The sequence below is a fragment of the Podarcis cretensis genome (assembly GCF_951804945.1).
Source record: "Podarcis cretensis genome assembly, chromosome: 6".
Taxonomy (NCBI): Eukaryota; Metazoa; Chordata; class Lepidosauria; order Squamata; family Lacertidae; genus Podarcis; species Podarcis cretensis.
Genome location: NC_137175.1, coordinates 23,838,001 through 23,864,241, shown reverse-complemented (window position 1 = coordinate 23,864,241; position 26,241 = coordinate 23,838,001). Strand labels below are relative to the sequence as shown.

Below are 26,241 nucleotides of genomic sequence, written 5' to 3'. Positions count from 1 at the left end.
GAAAATGTGTTTGGCCGCCACCGGTGCCGCTTCCTCGAGATACTGCGGCTTCCTGGATAGCGCATCAGCCATGATGTTGTTGTCCCCGGGGATATATTCTATCCTGAAGTCGAAATCCGCAAAGAACTCCACCCAGCGGATGTGTCTCTGGTTCAGGAACCGCGCCGTGCGCCAATACTCCAGGTTCTTATGGTCCGTGCGAACCTGCACTGTGTGTTTGGCTCCGATGAGGAAGTGCCGCCACGCCTTGAAGGCTGCATGAATGGCCAGCAACTCCCTGTCCCAGATGGTGTAGTTCTGCTCCGACTTGCTGAGTTTCCTGGAGTAGAAAGCGCATGGTCTCCAGTCCCCTTGCGGATCTTGCTGTAACAGGACCGCCCCCACGGCTCTGTCTGAGGCATCCGTTTCAACCCTCAGGGGTCTGCTGGGGTTCACATGTAGCAGCTGTTCTTCGGACGCGAAGAGACGCTTGAGTTTCTGAAAGGACTGCTCCGCCTGCTCTGTCCAGATGAACTTCTTCTTCTTGGAGCTGAGGGTGTCCATGATGGCCGCCGTCTGCATAGCGAACCCCTTGATAAACTTGCGATAAAAGTTGGCAAAGCCGACAAACTTCTGGACCTCCTTCCGATTGCGCGGGCTCTTCCAGTCCAGCACCGAGCGGACCTTGGCGCTGTCCATGGCGAGTCCCTTGTCGGACAGCTTGTAGCCCAGGAAATCCACCTCCGTCACGTCGAACTGGCACTTCTCCAGTTTGGCATAAAGTCTGCGCTCCCGTAGTCTCTGCAGGACCTCCTTGACATCCCTCTCGTGAGCCTCCTGCGATTCCGAAAAAATCAGAATGTCGTCCAGGAAGCAGACGCACTTCTTGTAGAGGAGTCCCGCTAACACGTGGTGCATGAAGGCCTGAAAACAATGGGAACCATTTTGTAAACCAAATGGCATAACTCTGTATTCATAGGTGCCCAAAGGCGTAAACATGGCTGTCTTCCACTCATCGCCCTCCCGCACACGTATGAGGTTGTACGCCCCTCGAAGATCCAACTTGGTGAAGATGCATCCCTTCCTCACCGTTGCGAGCAGGTCATCGATCTTGGGCATCGGGAACGCCGTGGGCTTGGTTTTCGAGTTTAAAATTCTGTAATCAACTACAAACCTCTTTTGGGGCATGTCTTTTTTCTTCACGAAGAACACAGGACTGCCCCCCACTGCCTTGGATTCTCGGATGAATCCCCGCTTCAAGTTGTGGTCTATGAACTCCCTGAGTTCACGCAGTTCCTCTTCAGACATGGAATACAGTTTCCCCGTCGGCAGCGTCGCCCCCGGCAGGAGGTCAATCTTGCAGTCGTAGGGCCTGTGGGGAGGTAGCTTGTCCGCTTCCTTCTCGCAGAAGACCTCCAAAAACTCTTTGTACTTGTCAGGTGCCGCTTGCAACATGCCTAAGTGTAGCTGGGGTCCATCCTCCTGCCCCTCATCCTCCTGGCTAGTCAGGATGCAGTGTTCTGCGCAGTAGGAGGAGCAGAAGGTCAATTGACGCTGGTACCATGCTAATGCCGGGTTGTGCCTGTGCAGCCAACTCATGCCCAATACTATGGGCGTGTCCGACAGGTGGGTAACATTGAAGCTGATGACTTCGCGGTGATTTCCAATTTGCATTACCATTGGCGGTGTCTGCTGCATCACCTGTCCTCCCAGTAGCTCTCTGCCATCGACCGTGACAACGTTCAGGGGCATCGTGGTTGGCAGGAGTGCTATGCGATGTTGCTTGATAAAGTCCACTCCTACAAAGTCTGCATTGCTACCAAAGTCAATGGTGATAGGAACTTCCATGGTGAGTCCATTGGGTAGTTGGAGCGATGCAGTGAGTTGCACCACTGGTTTGGGCGGGAGAGGGTCTGTGGGCTGTAAGATCTCTGGGGACTTCTTCACTGACTCGTCTGACTGGGCCCCAGTGCCTCTGCCTCCAGCCAGACTCCGTCGTTTCCCTGCAGTGGTTCCTCCTGCTGAACTGTTCCCTTTACTGTTGCTGAGGCTGCAGTGTGCTTGTGGAACCTCTGGGGACACTCTTTCGCCATGTGCTGAGCACTGTCGCAGACGTAACACTTCCTGTTCCCTCTAGGAGCCTTCGTCTTGACTGCTCCTGGTGTCAGGGCTCTGGCTGCTGACTGAGCCCTGGCACCACCTATCTCCATCGGCTCTTCTCCCCCTCCCATTGGAGGCGTGGACTGAGCGCGCGCTGTTTCTCTGGGAAAGAAAGGAGGTGATCTAGCTGGCGTGCGTCCCCAACGCCCTTCGTCCTTGCTCCAAGGACGTTCTTCCAGCCTCACTCCAATCGCCAGCGCTTTCTGGACCACTTCTTTAGTGCTCTGGGGTCTCTCCCCCTTGCAATTTCGTCTTTCACAGCCCCGTTTAGCCCCTCCCAGAACAGGTCCCGGACGGCAGCTGAGTCTTTTTCCCATCCCAGCGCGTTAACCAATGCAAAAAAGCGGGAGTGATATTGTCTTACAGTGGCTTTGCCTTGTTTCAGTCCATGTATCTCCCTTCTGGCGACATCTACATCTACTGCTGATAAAAAACAAGCGTCCATCGCCTTAATAAAGGCATCCGCATTTCTGAGGGCTGGGTCATTATCTCGCCACAGATTGCGCAGCCACGCTTTTGCTTCTCCATGGAGATGAGTTAGTATGAAGCCCACTTTTTCCTCCTCATCTCTAAAGTCCTTCTGCAGTAACTTGAGCGCATAAACTACGTCTGCTCTGAAGTTAGGATACTGCTGCAGGCTCCCATCGAAATGAGACACGAGGCTGCCTCCCCTCTTTCCTAGACCAATCCCCTCTGGTCTGGCACCCGGTAGCCCCTGTTTGGTCAACATTTCCAACCTGGTTTGCAGATCCCGGCAGGCAGCGGCTGCTTCGTCCTCTCTTATCCTGGATGCTGCAATTTCCATGTTAAGCCTTGTCACTGCTTCTTGCAAGGCTGCCATTCTTTCTTCGGTACTCATCCTGTCCTGTCTTCATGAGCTCGCAAAGCACCAATCTTCGCCCCTCGCTGCGTCCACTCACGTTGCGAGGTTTTTTTAGGAGACGGGACTTACTGTCAGAGCTGCCCCTAGGTCCCAGCTCACAGAGGACCAACGCCAGGCTGTCGTTATGTACAAAAGTCTTTATTGAGGTTCAGTTTCCATTTCAAAGCCGCAGCGCGCAGCTCTACGTCTTAAACCCTAGACCGGCGAAGTCCCGTCTGAATCTCCTCCCCTCTGACACCAGTTTAAGATCCTAGCCCTGCTCCACCTTTTCCGCTGCTTTCTCCTCCTCTGGGTCCTCCTGCCCACTGGGGCATCCCCCTTTCTGGACTCTTCTGACGCTGAGTCGCTTAGCTCCTCCCCCTGCCTCCGGCGGGCTTTAGGACCCGGTTCCCAATCCTCATTCTCTGCTGTCCCGTGCTCCTGTACATTTGAACTTGCCTCTCGCGCCAACCCAGTGACCTTCCAGTGACCGTTACACTACTTCTGTCACTGCTTCCCTCTTCCGGGATACTGGCCGGATCTGACCTCCCCTCCGTTGTCTGACTCTCCGATGGAGGTGTGGTCAGCCCTGCCTTATCTTCTCTCCCTGGTGGGGAATCCACTGGCCCCGATACCTGGGACTCTTCCCCCCCACTATGCTCTGGTGGGGAAGCTGGTCCTGATTTCCAACTGCTGCTCTGGGAGTCCCTGCTGCCCCCTTGCTCCTGGGGTGTTCCCCTTGGGAACCCCCTTCCCCTGGCCACTGGCGCCCCCTTCTGTGAATCTTCCGATTCGCTGGAGAGGCTCATGGAATCCCTCGGGCCACTGTCATCTTCTCCTATGCTGCCCTCAGATTCTTCCCCTTCGCTCTCCATCTCCCCTCTTCCCTGTGCTTCTGCTCCTGAACCCCTGACACATACGCTTCATGTTACAAACTCTGCTAACCCAGAAATAGTACCTTGGGTTAAGAACTTTGCTTCAGGATGAGAACAGAAATCATGCTGTGGCAGTAATGTGGCAGCAGGAGGCCCCATTAGCTAAAGAGGTGCTTCAGGTTAAGAACAGTTTCAGGTTAAGAACGAACCTCTGGAACGAATTAAGTACTTAACCCGAGGTACCACTGTACTGAGTTGCTTTCCTCTCTCCCACTTTATTTGACAAACATGAAATTGATTTCTGGAAAAGCAGAACAAACTACAGAGCCAGATTTAGATTATTATTTTTTTACCGTTTAAACAAAATAACCATCAAAAATATTAGCCAGAAATTGATTTCAAGATACTTTTCAAGAAAAAGTGACTAAAATGAACCCTTGTTTACCCATATCCTAATATACCTCATTAGAGCATGACAAGGCTCTATAGGGAGCCATGCGTCCAACTTTATTGAAGAAACTCCTCTATTAGAAGGCCCTGGTTTGTGTCTGACTTTTTTCATTTCCTCCTGCTATAGTAGCGCTGTCTACTTTTCAACATGGCAAGATCTGAAGTTGGTTTGTGCAAAGATACACATGACAGACCCTTTTGGCTTCGTTGATTATATTTTAGTGTCCTGGCTTGAAAGAATTTTATCCTGGGTATAGTTCTTCTGAGATGGAATCTGAAACAAAACGTTGCAATGTGTTCTTACCTTGTAACTGGAATGCTCCTGTTCAGCGTTCCAACCAGCCAGCCCCAGAATATTATGGGAATACTTCTCCCAATCATGGGTCCACACATGTTGTTGTTGGACCACAACTCCCATCATCCCTGGTCACTGCTAGCTTAGGAATGATGGGAGTTGTAGTCCAACAACATCTGGGGAACAAAGGTTGAGAAAGGCTGGTGCAGACATATTGAGCTATGTGAATCAGTCATCTGACTCACTATAAGGCACCTTCTGATGCTTCAATCAGCAATGACTAAATCCTATTGGCCATTAACTTCACAAACATGGTGGTCTCCTCCTGGGGGCATCATCCCAAAGGGTGCTCATCAATGGTTCCTCTTCATCCTGGAGAAAAGTGACTAGTGGGGTGCCACAGGGTTCTGTCTTGGGCCCAGTCTTATTCAACATCTTTATCAACGACTTGGATGATGGACTCAAGGGCATCCTGATCAAATTTGCAGATGACACCAAACTGGGAGGGGTGGCTAACACCCCAGAGGACAGGATCACACTTCAAAATGACCTTGACAGATTAGAGAACTGGGCCAAAACAAACAAGATGAATTTTAACAGGGAGAAATGTAAAGTATTGCACTTGGGCAAAAAAAATGAGAGGCACAAATACAAGATGGGTGACACCTGGCTTGAGAGCAGTACATGTGAAAAGGATCTAGGAGTCTTGGTTGACCACAAACTTGACATGAGCCAACAGTGTGACGCGGCAGCTAAAAAAGCCAATGCAATTCTGGGCTGCATCAGATCAAGGGAAATAATAGTGCCACTGTATTCTGCTCTGGTCAGACCTCACCTGGAGTACTGTGTCCAGTTCTGGGCACCACAGTTCAAGAAGGACACTGACAAACTGGAACGTGTCCAGAGGAGGGCAACCAAAATGGTCAAAGGCCTGGAAACGATGCCCTGTGAAGAACGGCTAAGGGAGCTGGGCATGTTTAGCCTGGAGAAGAGGAGGTTAAGGGGTGATACGATAGCCATGTTCAAATATATAAAAGGATGTCACATAGAGGAGGGAGAAAGGTTGTTTTCTGCTGCTCCAGAGAAGCGGACACGGAGCAATGGATCCAAACTACAAGAAAGAAGATTCCACCTAAACATTAGGAAGAACTTCCTGACAGTAAGAGCTGTTTGACAGTGGAATTTGCTGCCAAGGAGTGTGGTGGAGTCTCCTTCTTTGGAGGTCTTTAAGCAGAGGCTTGACAACCATATGTCAGGAGTGCTCTGATGGTGTTTCCTGCTTGGCAGGGGGTTGGACTCGATGGCCCTTGTGGTCTCTTCCAACTCTATGATTCTATGATTCTATCCATTTCTGTTACAGCAATCAAATGCAGACTTTGTGGCTACAACATCCAGCAAGTTCTCTCTCTCTGTCGCCCCCAACCCTTTTGTCTTTCCTGAACCTCCGTCAGCAATAAGAGTGCCACCGAATTCCAGATTTGCTTGCTTTTTATTGTCCAGATTATACTGGAATATTAAGAGTTGTTAACACACACTGGTTCCAGTACCTGCAGTTGTTGCCACTCTACATGCGGTCTGTGATGACTTTGCAAAGAAATTGCTTAGAGTTTTCTGTTGTTGCTTTTCTTTTTCACTTTTCCTGCAAGGCAGGTGACGCTAGAGGAAGATTAGCAAATCTAATTTCCCAACTCAACTGTAGCCTTGCAACTCCTTAAATACCAGCCTTGCTCAGTTCTGAGCAGTAGTGCTTGATTGCTGGAAGAGCCATGAAGACACTGGTGACTTTTGCCCTTGTGGGACTTCTAGCCCTTTGGCTACCTTTCACAGCTTGTCAGAAGACTCCAAAAGGTGAGGCATAAAACCAGCAGCAATCCTATATCCATTGACTTGGGAGCAAGCCCCACTGAATCTTGTACCACTAAAAGATTGGTGGGGCCCACAACTATATATTTGAAGTTTAAAGGAAGCCCCATTTCTTCTTGTTGGGTGTCCTTACAAAGCCTCTTAAACTGGATAAGATTAGTCCACTGGTTGTATTTGAAAGAAGTCTTTGGTAGTTCAACAATATATTTTGTAGTTTGCTTATGGTTTTGTCACTTGCCTTGAACAATGAGCTGGGGCACAAATATTTAAATAATGCACCAAGATACAAAACCTACTGTGCTGATTCAAAAGATTTCCAACCTTTTCCTATTGCAGGCAAACCTGGAACTTGCCCGCCAACTCCTTGCTTATGCACTGGCCCTCAACCAGATGAGTGCATAGATGACTATTCTTGCCTAGGACGGGAAAAGTGTTGCTTTTCCTGCTGCGCAATGCGCTGTGTGGATCCAAGATTCCGGAATGTGGAATGTAAGTGGGACTGTGGATTCCTGAGACTGTGGGTGTAATTCTGATGCCCCAATTTACCTCTTTCTCCCCTTCAAACACTCATCAGCACAGTCCCATGCCTCTATGTCCTTTTTTTCTGGGGAACCCCAGCCATATGGGAGGGAATAATAATAATAATAATAATAATAATAATAATAATAATAATTTTGTTTCTGCAAATACAGTAGATCCAGTCCCTATATTCTCTCTTGTGCTCTCTGCTTCCTTTTCAAACTGTTGAGGCAGTTTGAGCATCACCTTCCCCTCACCATTCATCTGTTTGCTGGGTAGTGGCAACTGCTGTCTCCCATATAGCTCTGAAAAAGAGAAGACAGGCACACACACACACACACAGAGAGAGAGAGAGAGAGAGAGAGAGAGAGAGAGAGAGAGAGAGAGAGAGAGAGTTGCTGCAAATATGTACACCAGGGATGGGGAGAGCCAGGTCTCTCTGTCTGACTCGTAGGACTCTCCCCAGCTAACACCACCTCCTCTGACAACAGTCTTTAATTAGCACCACTGCAATGAGAGGGGAAAGCCACTGAACAGTTAATGTATCTCGGTCCAGAAATCAAGGTGGCTTTCCTGGACCATACATTGAGTTTCTCTTTCCACCCTCCTCCTTGCTTCTGCAGTAACAAGTAATGACTGGTGATTCTACGTAAGGAGCCAGTTTACATATTATAGCCATGTCTGTCTTCCACTTAGTGAGAGAGAAACTGTACTCTGCAACAAAATTCACATTAGTGACCAAGAAGGGTTCTCTGCAAACCAGATCTCCAGTGTTGTAAACAACTGCTAGAAAGTAATGTTCCCAATGATTTCTTTCCAGGATGTTTCCCCTTCATCCTAAAATGGCTGAAGACCACAGGTGTTGGCGGCTCATCATGCTTATGAAGATTGGGAGAGAAGCAAAATGTTTGAGTGGGAACCGGGCTTCTTTTTCATTATTTTTCTATTTCCCTGCTAATAAACATTAAAAAAAAAGAAAGCTTGGTCACTTGTGATGATTGTCTCTTTTCTTTTTCTTGAATTGCACGTGCTGCTGCTGCTCCCTGTAGGTTTACAGTCTAAAGGAGAGGCAACACGGGTTTAGAAGTTAAAGTGTCCGACTAGGAGTTGGGAAACCACGTTTTGAATCCTCACCCAATAAGCTTCTCAGAAGCTTAGGTAGGATATAGATGGAATAATATGTAAACAACTGACTGAGCTCTTCTATCCCATCCTGATCACTGAGATTGTTTAAATAATAATAATAATAATAATAATAATAATAATAATAATAATAATAATTTTTTACTCATACCCCGCCCATCTGGCTGGGTTTCCCTAGCCGCTCTGGGCGGCTCCAACAGAATATTAAAAACACGATAAACATTAAAAACTTCCCCAAACAGGGTTGCCTTCAGATGTCTTCTAAAAGTCAGATAGTTGTTTATTTCTTTGACATCTGATGGGAGGGCATTCCACAGGGTGGGCACCACTACCGAGAAGGCACCACTACCGAGAAGGCCTTCTGCCAGGTTTCCTGTAACTTCGCTTCTCGCAGTGAGGGATCTGTCAGAAGGCCCTCAGCACTAGAGCTCAGTGTCTGGGCAGAATATAGGGGGTGGAAATGCTCCTTCAGCTATACTGGGTCAAGGCCATTTGGGGCTTTTAAGGTCAAGACCAATTGAATTGTGCTCGGAAACATACTGGGAGCTAATGCAGGTCTCTCAGGACCGGTGTGATATGGTCTTGACGGTCACTCCCAGTCACCAGTCTAGCTGTCACATTCTGGATTAGTTGAAGTTTCCAGGTCACCTTCAAAGATAGCTCCATGTAAAGTGCATTGCAGTAGCCCAAGTGTGAGATAACTAGAGCACGCACCACTCTGGCAAGACAGTCTGTTGGCAGGTAGAGTCTCAGCCTGTGTGTCAGATGGAGCTGGTAGACAGCTGCCCTGGGCACAGAATTGACCTGGATGAGCTCTGTTAGTTGTCCCCTGGGTTACAAAGGGCCACATGGCCTCTACCAGAAGCCAGGCATTTAGTGTTGTTGGTCCCATACTTCGAAACAAGTTGGCAGAGCATGGGTCCCACATTGGGTAAAAGATTCCTGCCTTGCAGGGAGTTGAACAAAATGGCCCTCGTGGTCCCTTCCAATGGTATGATTTTATGAACTCTATGAAACCCTCATTCAGCAGGCATGCTCGCTTTTGACTTTAAGGTGCCAACAGGCCAATGCCGTTATTTACATTTTTCTTGAGTAGTCTGCCGTTATAACAATTGTCCTCTGTTGTTTGCAAAGGTTTTTATGTTGCTGTCCACCCTCTGATGCTTTATGAGAGGGAGATATAGAAATAAAGAAATTGATGCAGAAAGAGATGCAGGAAATGACCCAGGAGCAAGTGTAGCCTGTTCAGTCACTGATTAAACACCACAATCCCAAGTGGCAATATCATTAATTCCAATAGTATGGTACAGCAAGATGCACAACATGTAAGCAGTGAAAAGACTAGCCAGAGCATATGGTGACTTCTAGGTCAATGTACAGCTGGAGAAGCCTGTAAGACATTTAGTATTTTCTTCTAGGGAGTGACTGGAGCAGACTGAGATCAATTTATGAGTTTGGGGCATTAATGTTACATAAAGCAGCAGGAGGAATTAGGAACCTGTAGGGGTTCCTTCGAAGACAAACAGGAAGAAGAGATCTGGAGGGTGGTAGTGATGTCTCATCTTCATCTTTAAATATTTTTTATTGGTTTTCCATTTTTTACAATATAATAATATCATATCCCCCTTTAGGGCTTGCCGATCGAAAGGTCGGCGGTTCGAATCCCTGCGGCGGGGTGCGCTCCCGCTGCTCGGTCCCAGCGCCTGCCAACCTAGCAGTTCGAAAGCACCTCCGGGTGCAAGTAGATAAATAGGGACCGCTTACCAGCGGGAAGGTAAACGGCGTTTCCGTGTGCGGCTCTGGCTCTGGCTCTGGCTCTGGCCAGAGCAGCGATGTCACGCTGGCCACGTGACCTGGAAGTGTCTCCGGACAGCGCTGGCCCCTGGCCTCTTAAGTGAGATGGGCGCACAACCCCAGAGTCTGTCAAGACTGGCCCGTACGGGCAGGGGTACCTTTACCTTTACCTTTTAAGCTATCGACTTCCCTCCGTTCTATCGTCTGGGTTTTATAAAACAAATCTTAGATCCACACATTTGTATCATCTTGTTTCTTCATTTGTTTTACAATGTTTAAAATTTAAAGAATATATATAGAAAGTTCCTTCCAATAATTGCTGCATAGCTCTCTGCAGTCCTGCAAGTGTCTTTACATGTTTACAGTTACTAATTATATATTGAGTAATTTTACTCCAGTCTCTCAGAAATGCTTGGTCTCTCTGGTGTCAGATTTTTCCCATCAGCTTTGCCAGTTCTGCAAATTCCATCATCTTCGTCTGCCAATCTTCATCCGTCGGTACTTCTTGCTGTTTCCATTTTTGGGCTAACAAAATTCTTGCTGCCGTAGTGGCATACATAAATAATTTTTGATCAACTCTTAATATTTACTCTCCTGTCATACCTAGCAAAAAAAGCTTCAGGATCTTTTGGGAAGGTATATCTAAACATTTTTTTAACTCATTATAAATATTTCCCCAAAATAATTTAACTTCATCAGATGTCCACCACATATGGTAAAAGTCTCCCTCTTTGACATTACATTTCCAACAATTTTATTTTTCATTCTATACCCTTCTAAATCCAATAAATCTGTGTTTTCCAACTTCATCCAATCCCTTCGCCAGGAGAGGCAGAACACTACGTAGTATAACTTTAAATAGGAAGCTTTCCTCATGGAGGTCCAGGGCTCATTTATCTCTCTCTGTCTATCTGCCTCTGCCTCTGCCTCTGCCTCTGCCACTGTCTCTGTCTGTCTGTCTGTCCGTCTGTCTGTCTCTCTCTTTTGAAACTATAAATGAAAAAGTCATACAATTACACTTGCAGAAGAAATAAATGTATATGGTTCAAATTGTATATGCAAATTGTTATTCCAGTGTGGAAGAGTGCAGTCTATATTATTTTCTATTGCTGTATTTCAATTGGAGATTTCGCCAAAATAGCAGCACATCTGTTGCAGAACAGGTACTACACAACCAGTTCTGAAAGGTGAACTGCAAACATAGGCGCCGACTCCATGGGGCCTGAGGGGGCCCGAGCCCCCTCAAAAAATCGTTTGGGGGGGCTCTGCCCCCCCAATAATTTAAGAAAATTATTAGTTATATTATGCTTTGTAAAATCACAAAATTATGTTGGTATTTTTTATTTTCCTTGTTTGACGATAGTTACCTTTTAAAATACATTCAGTAATGAGTTAAAACAAAGCCACTCCCGATCTAGAGAGGGGGTGGGGTTGCGGGCTCTCGACCTATCAACAATCTCGCGGGGCTGGCGTCAGCCCCGTGAGAAGCGGGGATTCCCCCTAGCTCATTAATATTCACCGCCCACGGCGGCAGCCAATCAGCTGCCGCAAAGGGCGGGCCCTCACAGGTTCACTTAAGGTCGGGGCAGCCCGGGGCTCGCCCCTTTCGTTCCCTCAGCAGCAGCGGTTTGGAGGTCTTGGGCCCCCCCAATATTTTTTATAAGTCGGTATGGGCCCCCGCCCCCCCCCCAATATTTTTTATAAGTCGGCGCCCCTGACTGCAAACAACTAACATATGCGAGCATAAGCAGTTTTCCTTTCCAATGCCAATGTGTGTCAGCTGTGTGACCACAATGCAAAATTTGGGAATAACTGGGGAACTTACACCATACAAATTGCCCCCTTCCTTGGTGGGTTCTTCTTCTTCTTCTTCTTCTTCTTCTTCTTCTTCTTCTTCTTCTTCTTCTTCTTCTTCTTCTCATCACTTGTAGCTTAGTAAGATTGTCTTCCATGAACATGGTCTTAACAGTGAGTCTGTAAGTGACTGTGGAGACCAATTCTGGATCCACATGTCCTTCCGCAGTGGGGACATAAGTGTCCAGGTGGGAGCTGATCACGGCGAGGGTTTGCCATGCCTGCCTTTCTCTTAGCACGTTTCTCCCTTTCATCCGGAGTTCGAGCGTCTTCAAAGCCCATGACACCTTTGGTAAAGGCTGTTCTCCAACTGGAGCACTTGCAGGCCAGTGTTTCCCAGTTGTCAATGTTAATATATTCCATGTTCCAAAGTTCAATAGTCTTTTACGACCGCTGGGTGATGGCCCCACTGGGTGTGGTAATCCAGTCAGGGGAAAAAGGAGGCAGACTATGTTTAGGGCACCTTTTCTAGCCCCTCCCCCTTTTCAGGGTGCGGAGTAAAGGTAAAGGACCCCTGACCGTTAGGTCCAGTCGTGACTGACTCTGGGGTTGCAGTGCTCATCTCACTTTATTGGCCAAGGGAGCCAGTGTACAATATCCGGGTCATCTGGCCAGCATGACTAAGTTGCTTCTGGTGAACCAGAGCAGCACACAGAAATGCTGTTTACCTTCCCGCCAGAGCAGTACCTATTTATCTACTTGCACTTTGACGTGGTTTGAAATGATAGGTTGGCAGGAGCTGGGACTGAGCAACGGGAGCTCACCCCGTCGCAGGGATTCAAACAGTTGACCTTCTGATCGGCAAGTCCTAGGCACTGTGGTTTAACCCATAGCACCACCCGCATCACAGGATGAGGAGAGTGGATCCTAAATAAGATTGTTCAGTCATGGATATAGCTACCGAGCTGCTCAACTGCATCAATCCTTGAGTCGGAGAAACTGAATCTGTATCCACCACCCATGTGCCGGTTCATGACTAGGGGCTTCCAGATTTCACAGTCCTGCCCCCGTTACCATTTGCTGATCACCATGGGAATTTGGAGGTTTGGGATGGGTTTTTGGAAGACACCTGTGTTTAAATTGGGGCGGTTAGCAGCTCATGCCCCTGCCACCTCAAAAATTCTACATTCTGGGCTGTGTGGATGGTCTTCCTTTAATGGCAATTAAATCATGGTCTGTTTTTAACCTGTGCCTGTTTGACCTTGGGGGGGAGGCGGGTCTGGAGAAGCGACAACATGACATTGTGTGCTTGTGTGCAGGAACACAATGGACCACAAGAACCCAAAAAAAAGAGCAAGAGAAAAGGAGGACATGTGCAGCTCCACAGTTGTGTGAGGGAGCAGAGGGAGCAGAGAAAAGGTAGGGCAAGAAGGAAGAAAAACAGAAGTGATGGACAGAGTATCCCATGTTTTCAGGGATGCCTCCTTGAAATAGTAAGCACTAAGGTGTGGCATGAGGACCTTGTCGATGGCCCAGGACAAAACTAATCTGCAGCTTGACAAGAGGAAGAAAACAAAGCACAAATGGAAGTGTGGATAAAACTTCAGTCCATAATTACCACCACCAGAGGTCAGACAGGAACCATTGGCTAGATTTGTGAAAGTTACCCTATTCTCTTAAAAAACAACAACAACCTTCAGCTCTCTATGACTGTTAAAGGTCTCTTCCAGACAACCTGTTTATTGAGCATTCATTCCGGTTTCTTATAGGGTGGTCCTGCTAAGCAATTTTCCAAAATAGTCCTCAAAAATATTAGTGAGAAATTGATTTCAAGATACTTTTCAAGAAAAAGTGACTAAAATGAACCCTTGTTTACCTATATCCTAATATACCTCATTAGAGCATGACAAGGCTCTATAGGAAGCCATGTGTCCAACTTTATTGAAGAAGCTCCTGTATTAGAAGGCCCTGGTTTGTGTCTGACTTTTTTCACTTCTTCCTACTATAGCAGCGCTGTCTACTTTTCAACATGGCAAGATCTGAAGTTGGTTTGTGCAAAGATACACATGAGAAACCCTTTTGGCTTCTTTGATTATATTTTAGTGTCCTGGCTGGGTCCAGACCTTGAAAGAATTTTATCCCGGGTATAGTTCTTGTGAGATAGGCATAGGTTCATTGGTTTTTATTCAAACATGTCAAGAGGATTCTGAAACCAAGGGTTGCAATGTGTTCTTACAGTGTAACTGGAATGCTCCTGTTCAGGGTTCCAACCAGACAGCCCCAGAATATTGGGAATACCTCTCCCAATCGTGGGTCCACACATGTTGTTGTTGGACCACAACTCTCATCATCCCTGGTCACTGCTAGCTTAGGGATGATGGAAGTTGTAGTCCAACAACATCTGGGGAACGAAGGTTGAGAAAGGCTGGCGCAGACATAATGAGCTATATGAATCAGTCATCTGTCTCAGTATAAGGCACCTTCTGATGCTTCAATCAGCAATGACTAAATCCTATTGGCCATTAACTTCACAAACATGGTGGTATCCTCTTAGGGGCATCATCCATTTCTGTCACAGCAATCAAATGCAGACTTTCTGGCTGCAACATCCAGCAAGTTCTCTCTCTGTGTCGCCCCAACCATTTTGTCTTTGCTTAACAACTGTCAGCATTAAGAGTGCCAGCAAATTCCAGATTGGCTTGCTCTTTGTTGTCCAGATTGTACTGGAATGTTAGGAGTTGTTAACAGTATGTGATGACGATACAAAGAAATTGCTTAGAGTTTTCTGTTGTTGCTTTTCTTTTTCACTTTTCCTGCAAGGCAGGTGACGCTAGAGGAAGATTAGCAAATCTAATTTCCCAACTCAACTGTAGCCTTGCAACTCCTTAAATACCAGCCTTGCTCAGTTCTGAGCAGTAGTGCTTGATTGCTGGAAGAGCCATGAAGACACTGGTGACTTTTGCCCTTGTGGGACTTCTAGCCCTTTGGCTACCTTTCACAGCTTGTCAGAAGACTCCAAAAGGTGAGGCATAAAACCAGCTGCTGCTTGGAAAGGGAATTAGATAGGGAAAACCCAGGAAAACCCACAGGAAGTAGTTACAGATAGGTAGCCGTGTTGGTCTGCCATAGTCAAAACAAAATAAAACAAAAAATTCCTTCCAGAAGCACCTTAAAGACCAACTAAGTTAGTTCTTGGTATGAGCTATCGTGTGCATGCACACGAAAGCTCATACCAAGAACTAACTTAGTTGGTCTTTAAGGTGCTACCACAGGAAGTAGTTAAAGCACTTCTTTCCATGTGGTCAGTTAATGGAAGGAGTTCTGAATCCGACATAATCAGCTGGAGCAGGAAACAGGAAAGCCAGGTGATGTTAGGAGGTAGGCAGCAATCTTATATCCATTGACTTGGGAGCAAGCCCCACTGAATCGTGTACCACTCAAAGATTGGTGGGGCCCGCAACAATATTTTTGAAGTTTAAAGGAAGCCCCATTTCTTCTTGTTGGGTGTGCTTACAAAGCACCTTAAATTGGATAAGATTAGTCCACTGGTTGTATTTGAAAGCACTCTTTGGTAGTTCAACAATACATCTTGTAGTTTGCTTATAGTTTTGAAAGTTGCCTCGAACAATGAGCTGGGGCACAAATGTTTAAATAATGCACCAAGATACAAAACCTACTGTGCTGATTCAGAAGACTTCCAGTTATCTGCTTGTGTGACTACCTTGCATCGGGCTGTGCTCTGACCTTTTCCTGTTGCAGGCAAACCTGGAATCTGCCCGATAGATCGTTGCAGATGCACTGGCCCTCAACCAGATGAGTGCATAGATGACTATTCTTGCCGAGGACGGAAAAAGTGTTGCTATTCCTGTTGCGCCATGCGCTGTGTGGATCCTAAATTCCAGAATGTGGAATGTAAGTGGGACTGTGGATTTCTGAGTCTGTGGGTGTAATTCTGATGCCCAGTTTACCTTTTTCTCCCCTTCGAATATTCATCAGCACAGTCCCATGCCTCTATGTCCTTTGTTTCTGGGAAAACCCAGCCAGATGGGTGGGATATAAAATAATAATAATTTGTTTCTAGTGAATACAGTAGATTCAGTCCCTATATTCTCTCTTGCTCTCTCTGCTTCCTTTTCAAACTGTTGAGGCAGTCTGAGCATCACCTTCCCCTCAATATTCATCTGTTCAGCTGGGTAGGGGCAGTTGCTGTCTCCCATATAGCTTTGCAGAAGAGAAGAGAGGCACACACACATGCACGCGCACACACACAGGCACACACACACACACCAGGTCCAAAACAGCCTTTTCAGGCCACTCACATTGGAAATTAATCTACACACCTTTGGGGATGGGTGGGTTAATAAATTATGTCTAACTCAAAGTATGGGAGGAAAATAGGAATCCCTGTGGCCAATGTCTGTGTGTGGGGGCGGGGGGTAATTAATAAAAGAATTCACTGGATGCCTGGATTCAAAACACTGGGCTTTGCACACTCACCAGCAGGAGAGAGCCCCCTACAGTAGAGTTTAAACACCCAAAGGTCAGGCAGCAGTATAGTGTTAGGAATATAGGCTGTTAGACCTTTCTATCCCATTTAGTCTGCTTGTAAACAGTGCTCCTCTTTCCACCCCTCTTGCAATAAACACACCGCTTACAAAATATTCTGAAGGTCAGATTAATGCATTTATCCAAGCAACAGCAATGAGAACACAGGCAGAATTCTATTGGGTAGAAAATACAGGAAGATAGCTTCAAACACATGTTCTAAGCTTGGAGCAAGGCTTAGATATGGCATCCATGATCAGTTGCATGGAGTGGGGAGAGAGGGAACAGGAAGAGAAGCAGCTTTACTTCTTCCCTCGTGGAGAAGAGAGTGTGTGATCCAGCTGAGAATTCTAGGAAGACAATTCTCTGATCTTAACCCCTTCATGCACTAACTAGCACTCATGGATAGTTATGTTTGACTGCAATCTCCTGCATATAGTACCTGGCTTCCGAACTGTAGTTTACGGTTGATGGAGTTGTGACCTTGAGTGTGTGTAAGTGTAAACAACATGTCCCAGGATTCTTATAAGTAAGGCACATGCTTTAAATGTACTGTGTGTAAGCAGTCTTAGAGGAATCACTTCAGTTTCTATGTACAGTACATAGGGATTCAAGGGAGAGGACAGATACAGAGCATGGTGCCACTAATTTGGAATTCATTGCCAGATATTCTGGATTTAACCATCATTACAAACAATGATGACCTTTCATTGTGCGCTTTGCAGATTAAATAAGGTAAAGGTAAAGGTACCCCTGCCCGTACGGGCCAGTCTTGACAGACTCTGGGGTTGTGCGCCCATCTCACTTAAGAGGCCAGGGGCCAGCGCTGTCCGGAGACACTTCCGGGTCACGTGGCCAGCGTGACATCGCTGCTCTGGCGAGCCAGAGCCGCACACGGAAACGCCGTTTACCTTCCCGCTGGTAAGCGGTCCCTATTTATCTACTTGCACCCGGAGGTGCTTTCGAACTGCTAGGTTGGCAGGCGCTGGGACCGAGCAGCGGGAGCGCACCCCGCCGCAGGGATTCGAACCGCCGACCTTTCAATCGGCAACTCCTAGGCGCTGAGGCTTTAACCCACAGCGCCACCTGCGTCCCTGCTGCAGATTAAATAGCCACCTGCAAAGGCGAGGTGTGTGACTAAGCCTATTGTTCAGGAATACTTGTTATTTGAATCAGGTTAGTGTTGATTGATTGATTGATTCATGTTTACCTTATGTAACAGTTTCTCTCATTCCAAACCCATTCATTCTAGGTCAATGTACAGCTGGAGAAGCCTGTAAGACATTTAGTATTTTCTTCTAGGGAGTGACTGGAGCAGACTGAGACCAATTTCTGAGTTTGGGGAGTTAATGTTACACAGAACAACAGGAGGAATTAGGAACATGTAGGGTTTTCTTGGAAGACAAACAGGAATAAGAGATCTGAAGGGTGGTGGTGATGTCTCAGTGCCCCAGTGCAAAGGTAAATGTTGCATTCTTCTCCAGAATTGGTGGTGGTGTGGACACACACTATTTTTTTTCTTTCTCTTTCTTTCTTTCTTTCTTTCTTTCTTTCTTTCTTTCTTTCTTTCTTTTCAAAGTAAGTTAGAAAGCAAACTGTGGAGGCAACGTTCTAAGGCTGCAGCAGGCAACAACACTGCTAAAGACAGTTAATCACTTAATTACAATTGCTAAGCAATCAGAAGATAATTAAACAAGGCATTTCCAGTATCTTCCCTGCTGAAGAGATTCACTCACCTCCAACAAAAACAGCTTGCAATGAGATGCAAAGTGAATGATGTGGGAAATAATGAGGAATAGGGGAGAGTAGAGCAGAGCAGAGCAATTGACATTATATGCACTTATAGGGGCTCATTACCATTGGCCAGCTGAGCAGCCCTACTCTGGACTTGGGCCTCCCAGAGCAGCAGAAAAAATAGGAGAACCTTGTTGTTGCTGCTGGGGCTGGAGGAGCTGGAGGTTAACCTGCCTGGGTACTTTACACAGGTGCATTTGTTTTGTTTTTTAAAAAATAATTTTTATTAACAGGCCAATCACATCACATTATTCAAATCACATTGGTTCCGAATTATACAGCCAAATTTTTAATTTTTTGAGGGTACCCATATATCAAGCTCCGCACGAGTCCAAAATTCCGGATAAGTCCAGACATCACTCATTTTACTGCATTAATTAATCAGTTCTATCCAGTTCAATCCGGATAGTCCTTTATTACTTTCTTTCTCATCTTGTTGTAGTCATATATTCCTTTCTTTGCAATCTCTGATGATTCTCACAAGCAGACTGAAAGCTGACGTCTCTGTGTGGGTTTTGTACTCTTCAAAAGCTATATCAGTCCAGGACAGCCTCTGTTTCCAGGCTAGCCAAATAAATCAAACAGATCAGGGGCCAAGTGTGCTGCCTTTGCAGGATAAAACACAAGTGGCTGGATCAGGTATGTTCTACTCAAAAGTAGCTCTCTTGAAAGAAATGGTGTTTCCTTCCTAGTGAGAAAAAAATGTCACATTGCACTCCCTCTTTCTGATTTTCTATTTTCCCTGCACAGCTGTTCCTGGCATGCTTGCCATCACTGGGCTGATATTTATCAATATACAGCAACCATAAAAGCAAAATGCAAAATGAATCAGGAAATAAAACCATCGAAACATTTCACAGCAGCAGAAAGTTAAAATTCCTATAGACTGCATTTTAACACAAGGATATTCAAGGTTGGCAAAACGTGTGTGCATTTGTGTGTGTGTTTTGCTTAGAGTTGGGGAAACCAAACATTTCCTGCTTCTTACATATTTGTGTCTTGCTTCTTCCCCCCCCCCACTAGAGCTCAGGAGATGGTTGTTGTCGTGCGCCCCCCCCCCCCATCTTCACAACAGCTCTGCAAGGTAGCAATTGACAGTTCAGTCCCCAAGGCTGTGAAATTGCAAGCAGCAATTCTTGCCGATAGGTTGTTCTGAGCGGGGGAAATACATTTGTGTGGTTGGGTCATCCAGTCCACTTACTGGTAGCCGTGGCCATAAGGGCTCTTTCAAGTCCTGACACTGCACATTGCTGCCAGGTAATAAAAGACAGACAGACAGACAGACAGACAGACAGACAGAGAATAAGCAAGGCAGCAGGGAGAACAGCACTGTCTGAGCATAGTGATGGAGCCAACCTGATGTTCCTGATTCTATGCCACGCCAAGCTCCTCGCTGCCTTTCCCTTCCCCCTCTTGGTAAAGAGCAGCAACATCCCTGCAGAAACCTCTGACCTTATTTTACTGGAATGTCGCCTGGAATGTAGCTACTGCAGCTTCTTACAAATGTCAGAATCACATCCCTTGCCTCACTTGCTTTTCTTCTTTGGACCATCTACCTTTGGCATGCAGCCTGCAGAGGGTTGTCCAAGGGGACTAAGTAAATAAACAGACCAGGACGTTTTCACATGCAAAATGTGGAGTTTGGGTTGTGCATAAACTGTAGGTGGGTGAGACCTGTGGAACACAAATGGTAGAGAAATGTGAGAGGTGACACACAATAGTTACCTGTCCCGTGGATGGATGAGCAGGGACAACGCTGCTTCCTTGCGATTTCACCTTGGCCTGCTGGCGGGTGGACTTGGGGATCTCCAAAGAGACTTGGCTATGGATTTGGATGGGGAATGGAGTCCTTTCAGAACAGAGAGTCAGTTAGCTGCACTCCTCAAGAACCTCCAACTGGTCCACGTCCTGACAAGGCTCAGGCCTGAGCTTTGTTGTTGTTTAGTCGTTTAGTCACGTCTGACTCTTCGTGACCCCATGGGCCAGAGCACGCCAGGCACTTCTGTCTTCCACTGCCTCCCGCAGTTTGGTCAAACTCATGCTGGTAGCTTCGAGAACACTATCCAACCATCTCGTCCTCTGTCGTCCCCTTCTCCTTGTGCCCTCCATCTTTCCCAACATCAGGGTCTTTTCCAGGGAGTCTTCTCTTCTCATGAGGTGGCCAAAGTATTGGAGTCTCAGCTTCAGGATCTGTCCTTCCAGTGAGCACTCAGGCCTGAGCAGTCATGTCTAATTCCAATAATATCCCTTAATGGGAAAAGCTTATTTGTGGTGAGGCAGTGGCTTGTGCTTTCCCACGAGGATCCTTTCCCACAAGGAAAACAACCACAAACATGATTTAGAAGCAATGGGATGGGGAGAAGAGGCCAAGCTGACAAAAGAAAAGGCCTTGTTCCTAGAGCAATCCAGAGTCAGAGTAAAATGGAGGAAAGAGCAATGTGTAGTAGCCTCTCAAGTGTCAGTCCCATGAGAACAAACAAACTGAGTATTAAGGTGTTCTCGATTATACGGAAGGCTGGGCTCTGATGCAGAGGATTATCTTGTGAAGAACAGGGCTTGGTAGGGTGGACATTCCATGACAAAGGACAGGTAATCTGTCATTACTTATAGGACTTAATTTTTCCCATGCAGCACAGTCTCAAAGGGTGTCTCTTAACCAATCAGAGCGTGCTTTATTTAATAGGTATCAGTGTGTACACTGCAAGGATTAAGCTTGTGCTACACAGGGAATGGAAACAAATGTGTTTAATCAGGGTGGAATATACTTGCTGGGGGAAAATCCATGACTTGCAAGGGATAATTAAGGGCCACATTACAGGTGCTGCTTTAGCTGTGTCACCAATTCTGGTGGGATAAATTAGACATGCACTAACTGTTGTGATCCAAGGGGAAGTCCATTTCTAGGTCACTGCAGGGAATTCCTTGCAAACAGCAGCCACCCTGGTGAAGAATTTTGGATGAAACTGCTTAACAAAACGATACTTGACTTGAGCTTCCTCTGATCTCAAGCACAGTCACCGGACTCTTTGCTAATTGAAATCAGTGAGATTACATACATAGTCTTGGGTACAAGTACAATGAAATCTTACTGTATTTACTTTACTGCATAGTCTTGGGGCATGCACAGAGTTCCAGTTCAACTGTTTGATTACACCTTTCAAAAGAACCAAGTTACATGGAATGGCAGAAAAGGTTAATTACTGGCAACTTTTGACACATTGTAGACCAACCTTTCTTAACTTGGTGCTGTCCAGATGTTTCAGACGACAATTCCCACCAGCTCCATTCATTGTGTTGGCTGGGGCTGATGGGAGTTGTCACCCAAAACATCTGGACAGCACCAAGATGGGGAAGTTCATTGCAGATTATAATCTGATAATTCCAATGTCTACTGTTGCAAGATGTGACATAGATAGAAACTATATACAACCCAACAGAATTAGCAAGATGCACCAGCTAAGAATGAGGGTGTGAAAAGATGGCATCATCTCCTGACCCACCCCTACCAATATAAATACTGACTTAGCTTAGTCTTGGGCATTGATATCTGGCTAACATCATGAAGACTTTAGGTGCCTTCCTCCTTCTCAGCATCCTAGTCCTTTCTTCACAGATGCCACCTGCATCTGGTACAGGAAGACCAAAAGGTAAGTTTCAAGACAACCATATGCTATAAGGGCTATTTTTGCTTCTGATAAAAATTGGCATTTTCCCCCTGCTGCCATTTCATCCTTTGAAATCAGATCAGCGCAGGGTTAGCCAACATGGTACCCTCTGAATGTTGGTGGGCTCCAACTCCCAGCATAGCCAATGAACAGGGATCAAGACAGTTGGAATCTAACAATGTTTGGAGGACATCATGCTAGCAACATTGATCTTAAGGGATGCTTGCACCGTTGGTGACCCACTAAGCCAAACATCCATTCAACTATGGGCTGGTCCATGGTAGAGCCTGGTCTGGTTCTGGCAGGTGAGAGGGTAGGGAGTGATGGTTATGGAGAGGGGGCAGCCTGAGACTTTGGCAGGTCCTGGAGTGGGAGTGGGGTGAGTCTAACTGGTGCCAGAGTAGAAAGATTAAAAAACAAACAAACCACTTGCCATCTCCGTTTCAATTACTTTGCGTGTTCAATAGCATATCTGATACTGAAGTCAAGGGCAGAATAACGGATGAGCAGGCAAACACTTGGCAAATAGCAATTCTAGCTATGCTGAGGAGCATGCTTTTAATACTGGCAATGTTTCAGGATAGCCCTCTGTAGCTCGTCTTGTCTAGTAAACTCCTCCTGCTTTTCTCAGAGCAGGGGAACCAGTTTCCATAAAGACTGCTGAGGAATTCTCCCCTGTTCTTTCAATTTGGAATCAGACTTAACCTATGGAACTTTTTTTCTGAAAGGATAAGTCTATAAATGGCTACTAGTCACAATGGCTATGTTCTGCCTCCATGGCTGGAGGCAATAACTCTTCTGAATACCAGTTGCTGGAAACTACAGGAGGGCTGAGAGCCCTTGGATCATGTCTGGGGGTTTCCCACAGGCATCTGGTTGGCCACTGTGAGAACAGGATGCTGGACTAGATGGGTCATTGGCCTAATCCAGCAGTAAGAGTAATTATCTGGCAAGTCCAAGAAGCTTAACAATTCTGCCCTTTTCTTTCATTCCACATTTGCTCTTTCTGTTGCAGAAAAACCAGGACAGTGCCCAGTGGTTACTGTAAGATGTCGGATGATGAATCCCCCCAACCTTTGCAATAATGACTTTGACTGTAAAGGGTCCATGAAGTGTTGCCAAGGGATGTGTGGAAAAGACTGCATCGACCCAGTATTTGGTACTGTATGCAACAAGATAATTGTACTGTGTTGATTCAAGTTTTTCACCAACGATGTTAGCATTTCCCTTATGGGTGGTAATATGGGTTATGATTCCTTTGAGGAGAACAAATCGGGAAATTGAAAGTGGTATTGCTTGCATCTCAGGAAGGATGGTGAAAATGTTCCAAGCATGGATGGCTGGAGAAGAAGAGGTTTGCTTTCTGTCATGGCAGGGCTAGCCAACATGGTGCATTCCAGATTTATCCAACTACAAAACCCATCAGCCCTAGCTAGCATGGCCAATGGTTAGGGATGATGGAGGATGTAGTTCACAATGTTCAAAGGACACCACATTGGCTATGTCTGTATTATGGGATGCAGATCCGGCTCACCCATTAGGCAAGCTGAGGCTGCTGCCTCAGGCAGTAAAAGCCCCCCAGCTTTTACTTTCCCTGCAGCTACGCCGCCTGCCCCATCCCCTTCAACAGTGGTGGAGTGGTCTCACCCAAAATTGGCATGATCTTGTTGGAAATTGGCACAAATGGTGGTGGTGCTTCTGCACCATTGGCAGATGCAGCAGGGCACATGTCAAAGCAGGTGGTGGTGGCAGCAGCAGTGGCGTGGCAAGGTGGCACTTTCCCCTTTCCTCAAGTGGCGAGACTGGAAGCACCACCCCTGATGGGATGCAGCAATGGTGGAGAAAGGTGGGATTCTTTTCCTTTTAAGTGAAGACTGAGATCTCTCAGCAATGCAGAAGGGCTCCCTACCCTCATTCACCAACTGCAGGGCATCTCTATGGATCAGAGTGACTTTTCTCCAAAACCACTCTATTTGTGCCCAGTGACATTTTTGCTACCCGAATCCAACAGTTGCTGGAGACTGAGAGTGGAAGGGCACTCAGAATTTATACGTTGGGAATAACAGGCCTGTGTTAGTTATGTCCATTAATTCCAATAGGTCAACTCTGAGTGTGGCCAACATTGGAAGCAACCCATGATATGCAAAATCTGTGTTGCCATTTGGTGGAGGGATCCCACTGGAAGTGACATCAGGCATGATGGTGGCATCTTAGCTCTCTTCTAACTGTAGTATAACTGTTGGTTTTGGTATGGGAGAATGTCATCCCAGGTGGAATAGATGGAGGGAGCATCCTGATATTGTCCTGGTCTCCTTTCTCTTATTCTTACAGGGCAATTCATTACAGAATCATAGAATTGTAGAGTTGGAAGGGACCCTGAGGGTGATCTAGTCCAATTATTATTCATGACTCATGCATATTACACTGCAGCTCTATATTGTTGCAAATCCAATCGTGGATAATCATAACCTAATTATAAATCTAAATATAAATTACTGAAGTATTGAGTTTAGGCTCTTGGTGCTTATTAGATTCAGAGACTTTCGTCAGAGATATGTCATGTTACAGCAAGAGAAGATATTATGTGTACTAGAGAAGCCAAGGTCAACAACTCCTCCTTCCTATAGTTCAGACAGGGCATGAGGATTGTGTAACCTGCACTAATCCATGCAGAATGTGAGTCATTATCACACTGGAACTATCTGTGATGGTAGGATTTAATCAAATAGATCTTCCTCTCCTCTTTCCTGTAGCATAAATTCTTGTTTCACTGATGGACACCCAGCAGCAGCAGCAACACCAACTACTACTACTACTACAACTACAACTACTACAACACTGCAACAAAAACACCTGTTCCATCCATGGACATTATTCTGATTGGTAGTCACCAGCCAGCTACTTACCTCATTTGCAGGAGGAAAATCTAGCTGAATGATTCATTGATTTGGATCTTTGGGTCTCTAAAGTATTTGAAGCCCTTGATTTGGAGAGGGAAATGATAATCTCTCCATTTATGTCTTCAGATCCCAAAGAAAGGCCCATTCATTACAAAGCTAACTCTTAAGATATCATTCTTCTGATTTACTGTAGACAAACTAGTATCCGAGACAGAACTGAGCTGAAGCTGCTTTCCGCTTTTCACTTTGGCCTTTCATAATAACAGCTTCCCCCTTTTTTGCCTCTTATTGGAGTTGCTCTCAAAAGTCTCCTTCATTTTGGATTGCACAAGTCTTCACTGAAATTATGTGCGGACGTGATTAGCATGCACTTCTGGTGCCTAATATGATATGCCCTTAGGAGCAACATATTCAGCCATAGCCCCAGGAAGAAATAACTCTGTACCTTTATATCTCTGTTTTGTGGTGTTAGATGGCAGACTTGCCTTACAAACAGCCTCCACTGGCCTCCACCTAAAACAGTTACTCATGAGCAACAACAACCCACATGATAGAGTAAGGGGCACAGGGACCATACCTTATGGCAGTGCCAGATGCCCACTCAGTCTCCATGTCTACTCTAGCAACAATAGAACAGGACCTAATACTGTCTCCCACAGGGGTGCATTCCCCTGCCCATTTTCCACTTTGATTTCTACCATCACCTGCCCAAAATATCCTTCTGTATTCAACATAGAATTGACAGGTCAGTCTCTATGCCTGAAAAATATATGGATACAAACCTGACCCACAAACCAGTAGCAGAACATTTCGGCCTCCCAAGACTCTCTGTAACTGACCTCAACGTACATATTTCACAACAAAGGGACTTTGAATGAATAAATACAATGTGAAACAACTGAGTTGCAATTTGTCAAGAAGTTCATTGCCATCACTTGCGGGTCAAATGAAGAAAAAGGATTTTAATCAAGTGCTTTATCATGGTTATAGACCAGCGTATTTTAAAAAAATCAAAGTTACCAATCAATGTCAGGATATCTGTGCCATCAATGGCTTTCTTACGAATGGTTCCCTGCCCCACTGTGTGTGTTGATAGAGTCATCTCAAAAATGATGAGTCAATTATCACCAAACTGCAGCTGTAAAGGGTGTGCCTATTTAACATACATATACATTCTAATTACTACTCTAATTGCATCTCATTACCATTCAGTTTTTGCTTTATACCTTTCTCCCTTAAATACCTGCCAACTAAGAATTCACTTCATGCATCCAATGAAGTAGGCTGTAGTCTATGAAAGCTTGTGTTGCAATAAACCTTAATAAATCTATTTGTCTTTAAGATGCCTCAAGCTTCGTTGTTGCTCTAACAAGATTTGTTTGCCAAAGTCAGAAGCAATTACCGTACTTCTGAACCTGGAACTTGATATCTGCTAATCTTAGCTATTCAGTAATATTTGTTTTGTGGCAACCAGCCAAGTCAAATTGGATGCTCTGCTATTGGCCAAACGAATGCTCTTGATTGAGATATGTGATTAACAAGAAAATGCAGCTCTGCAGGTGCATGACAACAGTGCAGAAGTCTTTGTGTTCAAAGTTTCCAC

At 45.9% G+C, this 26,241-nt stretch overlaps 2 protein-coding genes and 1 long non-coding RNA gene across 3 annotated transcripts in view; 2 read left to right on the top strand and 1 right to left on the bottom strand.

Annotated features, from left to right (window-relative positions):
• RBPJL (recombination signal binding protein for immunoglobulin kappa J region like) overlaps positions 1-11,373 on the bottom strand; it is a 104,112-nt gene extending 92,739 nt beyond the window's left edge. Inside the window, exon 1 of the mRNA XM_079979520.1 lies at positions 11,134-11,373. Within this exon, the coding sequence (XP_079835646.1) occupies positions 11,134-11,157 (24 nt within the window). The 5' untranslated portion in view covers positions 11,158-11,373. The remainder of the gene's footprint in view (positions 1-11,133) is intronic.
• LOC307218455 lies at positions 6,312-7,982 on the top strand. The gene is made up of 3 exons (XR_013839983.1): positions 6,312-6,469; positions 6,821-6,973; positions 7,824-7,982. It is a non-coding gene; the product is annotated as an uncharacterized lncRNA (long non-coding RNA).
• Positions 11,374-21,618: 10,245 nt separating the features above from the next.
• LOC307218016 (caltrin-like protein 2) lies at positions 21,619-25,979 on the top strand. The gene is made up of 3 exons (XM_079980175.1): positions 21,619-21,720; positions 22,754-22,897; positions 24,492-25,979. Exons 1-3 carry the CDS (start codon positions 21,633-21,635, stop codon positions 24,494-24,496), a joined length of 237 nt encoding a protein of 78 aa, XP_079836301.1. The 5' UTR covers positions 21,619-21,632; the 3' UTR covers positions 24,497-25,979.
• Positions 25,980-26,241: the final 262 nt, after the last annotated feature.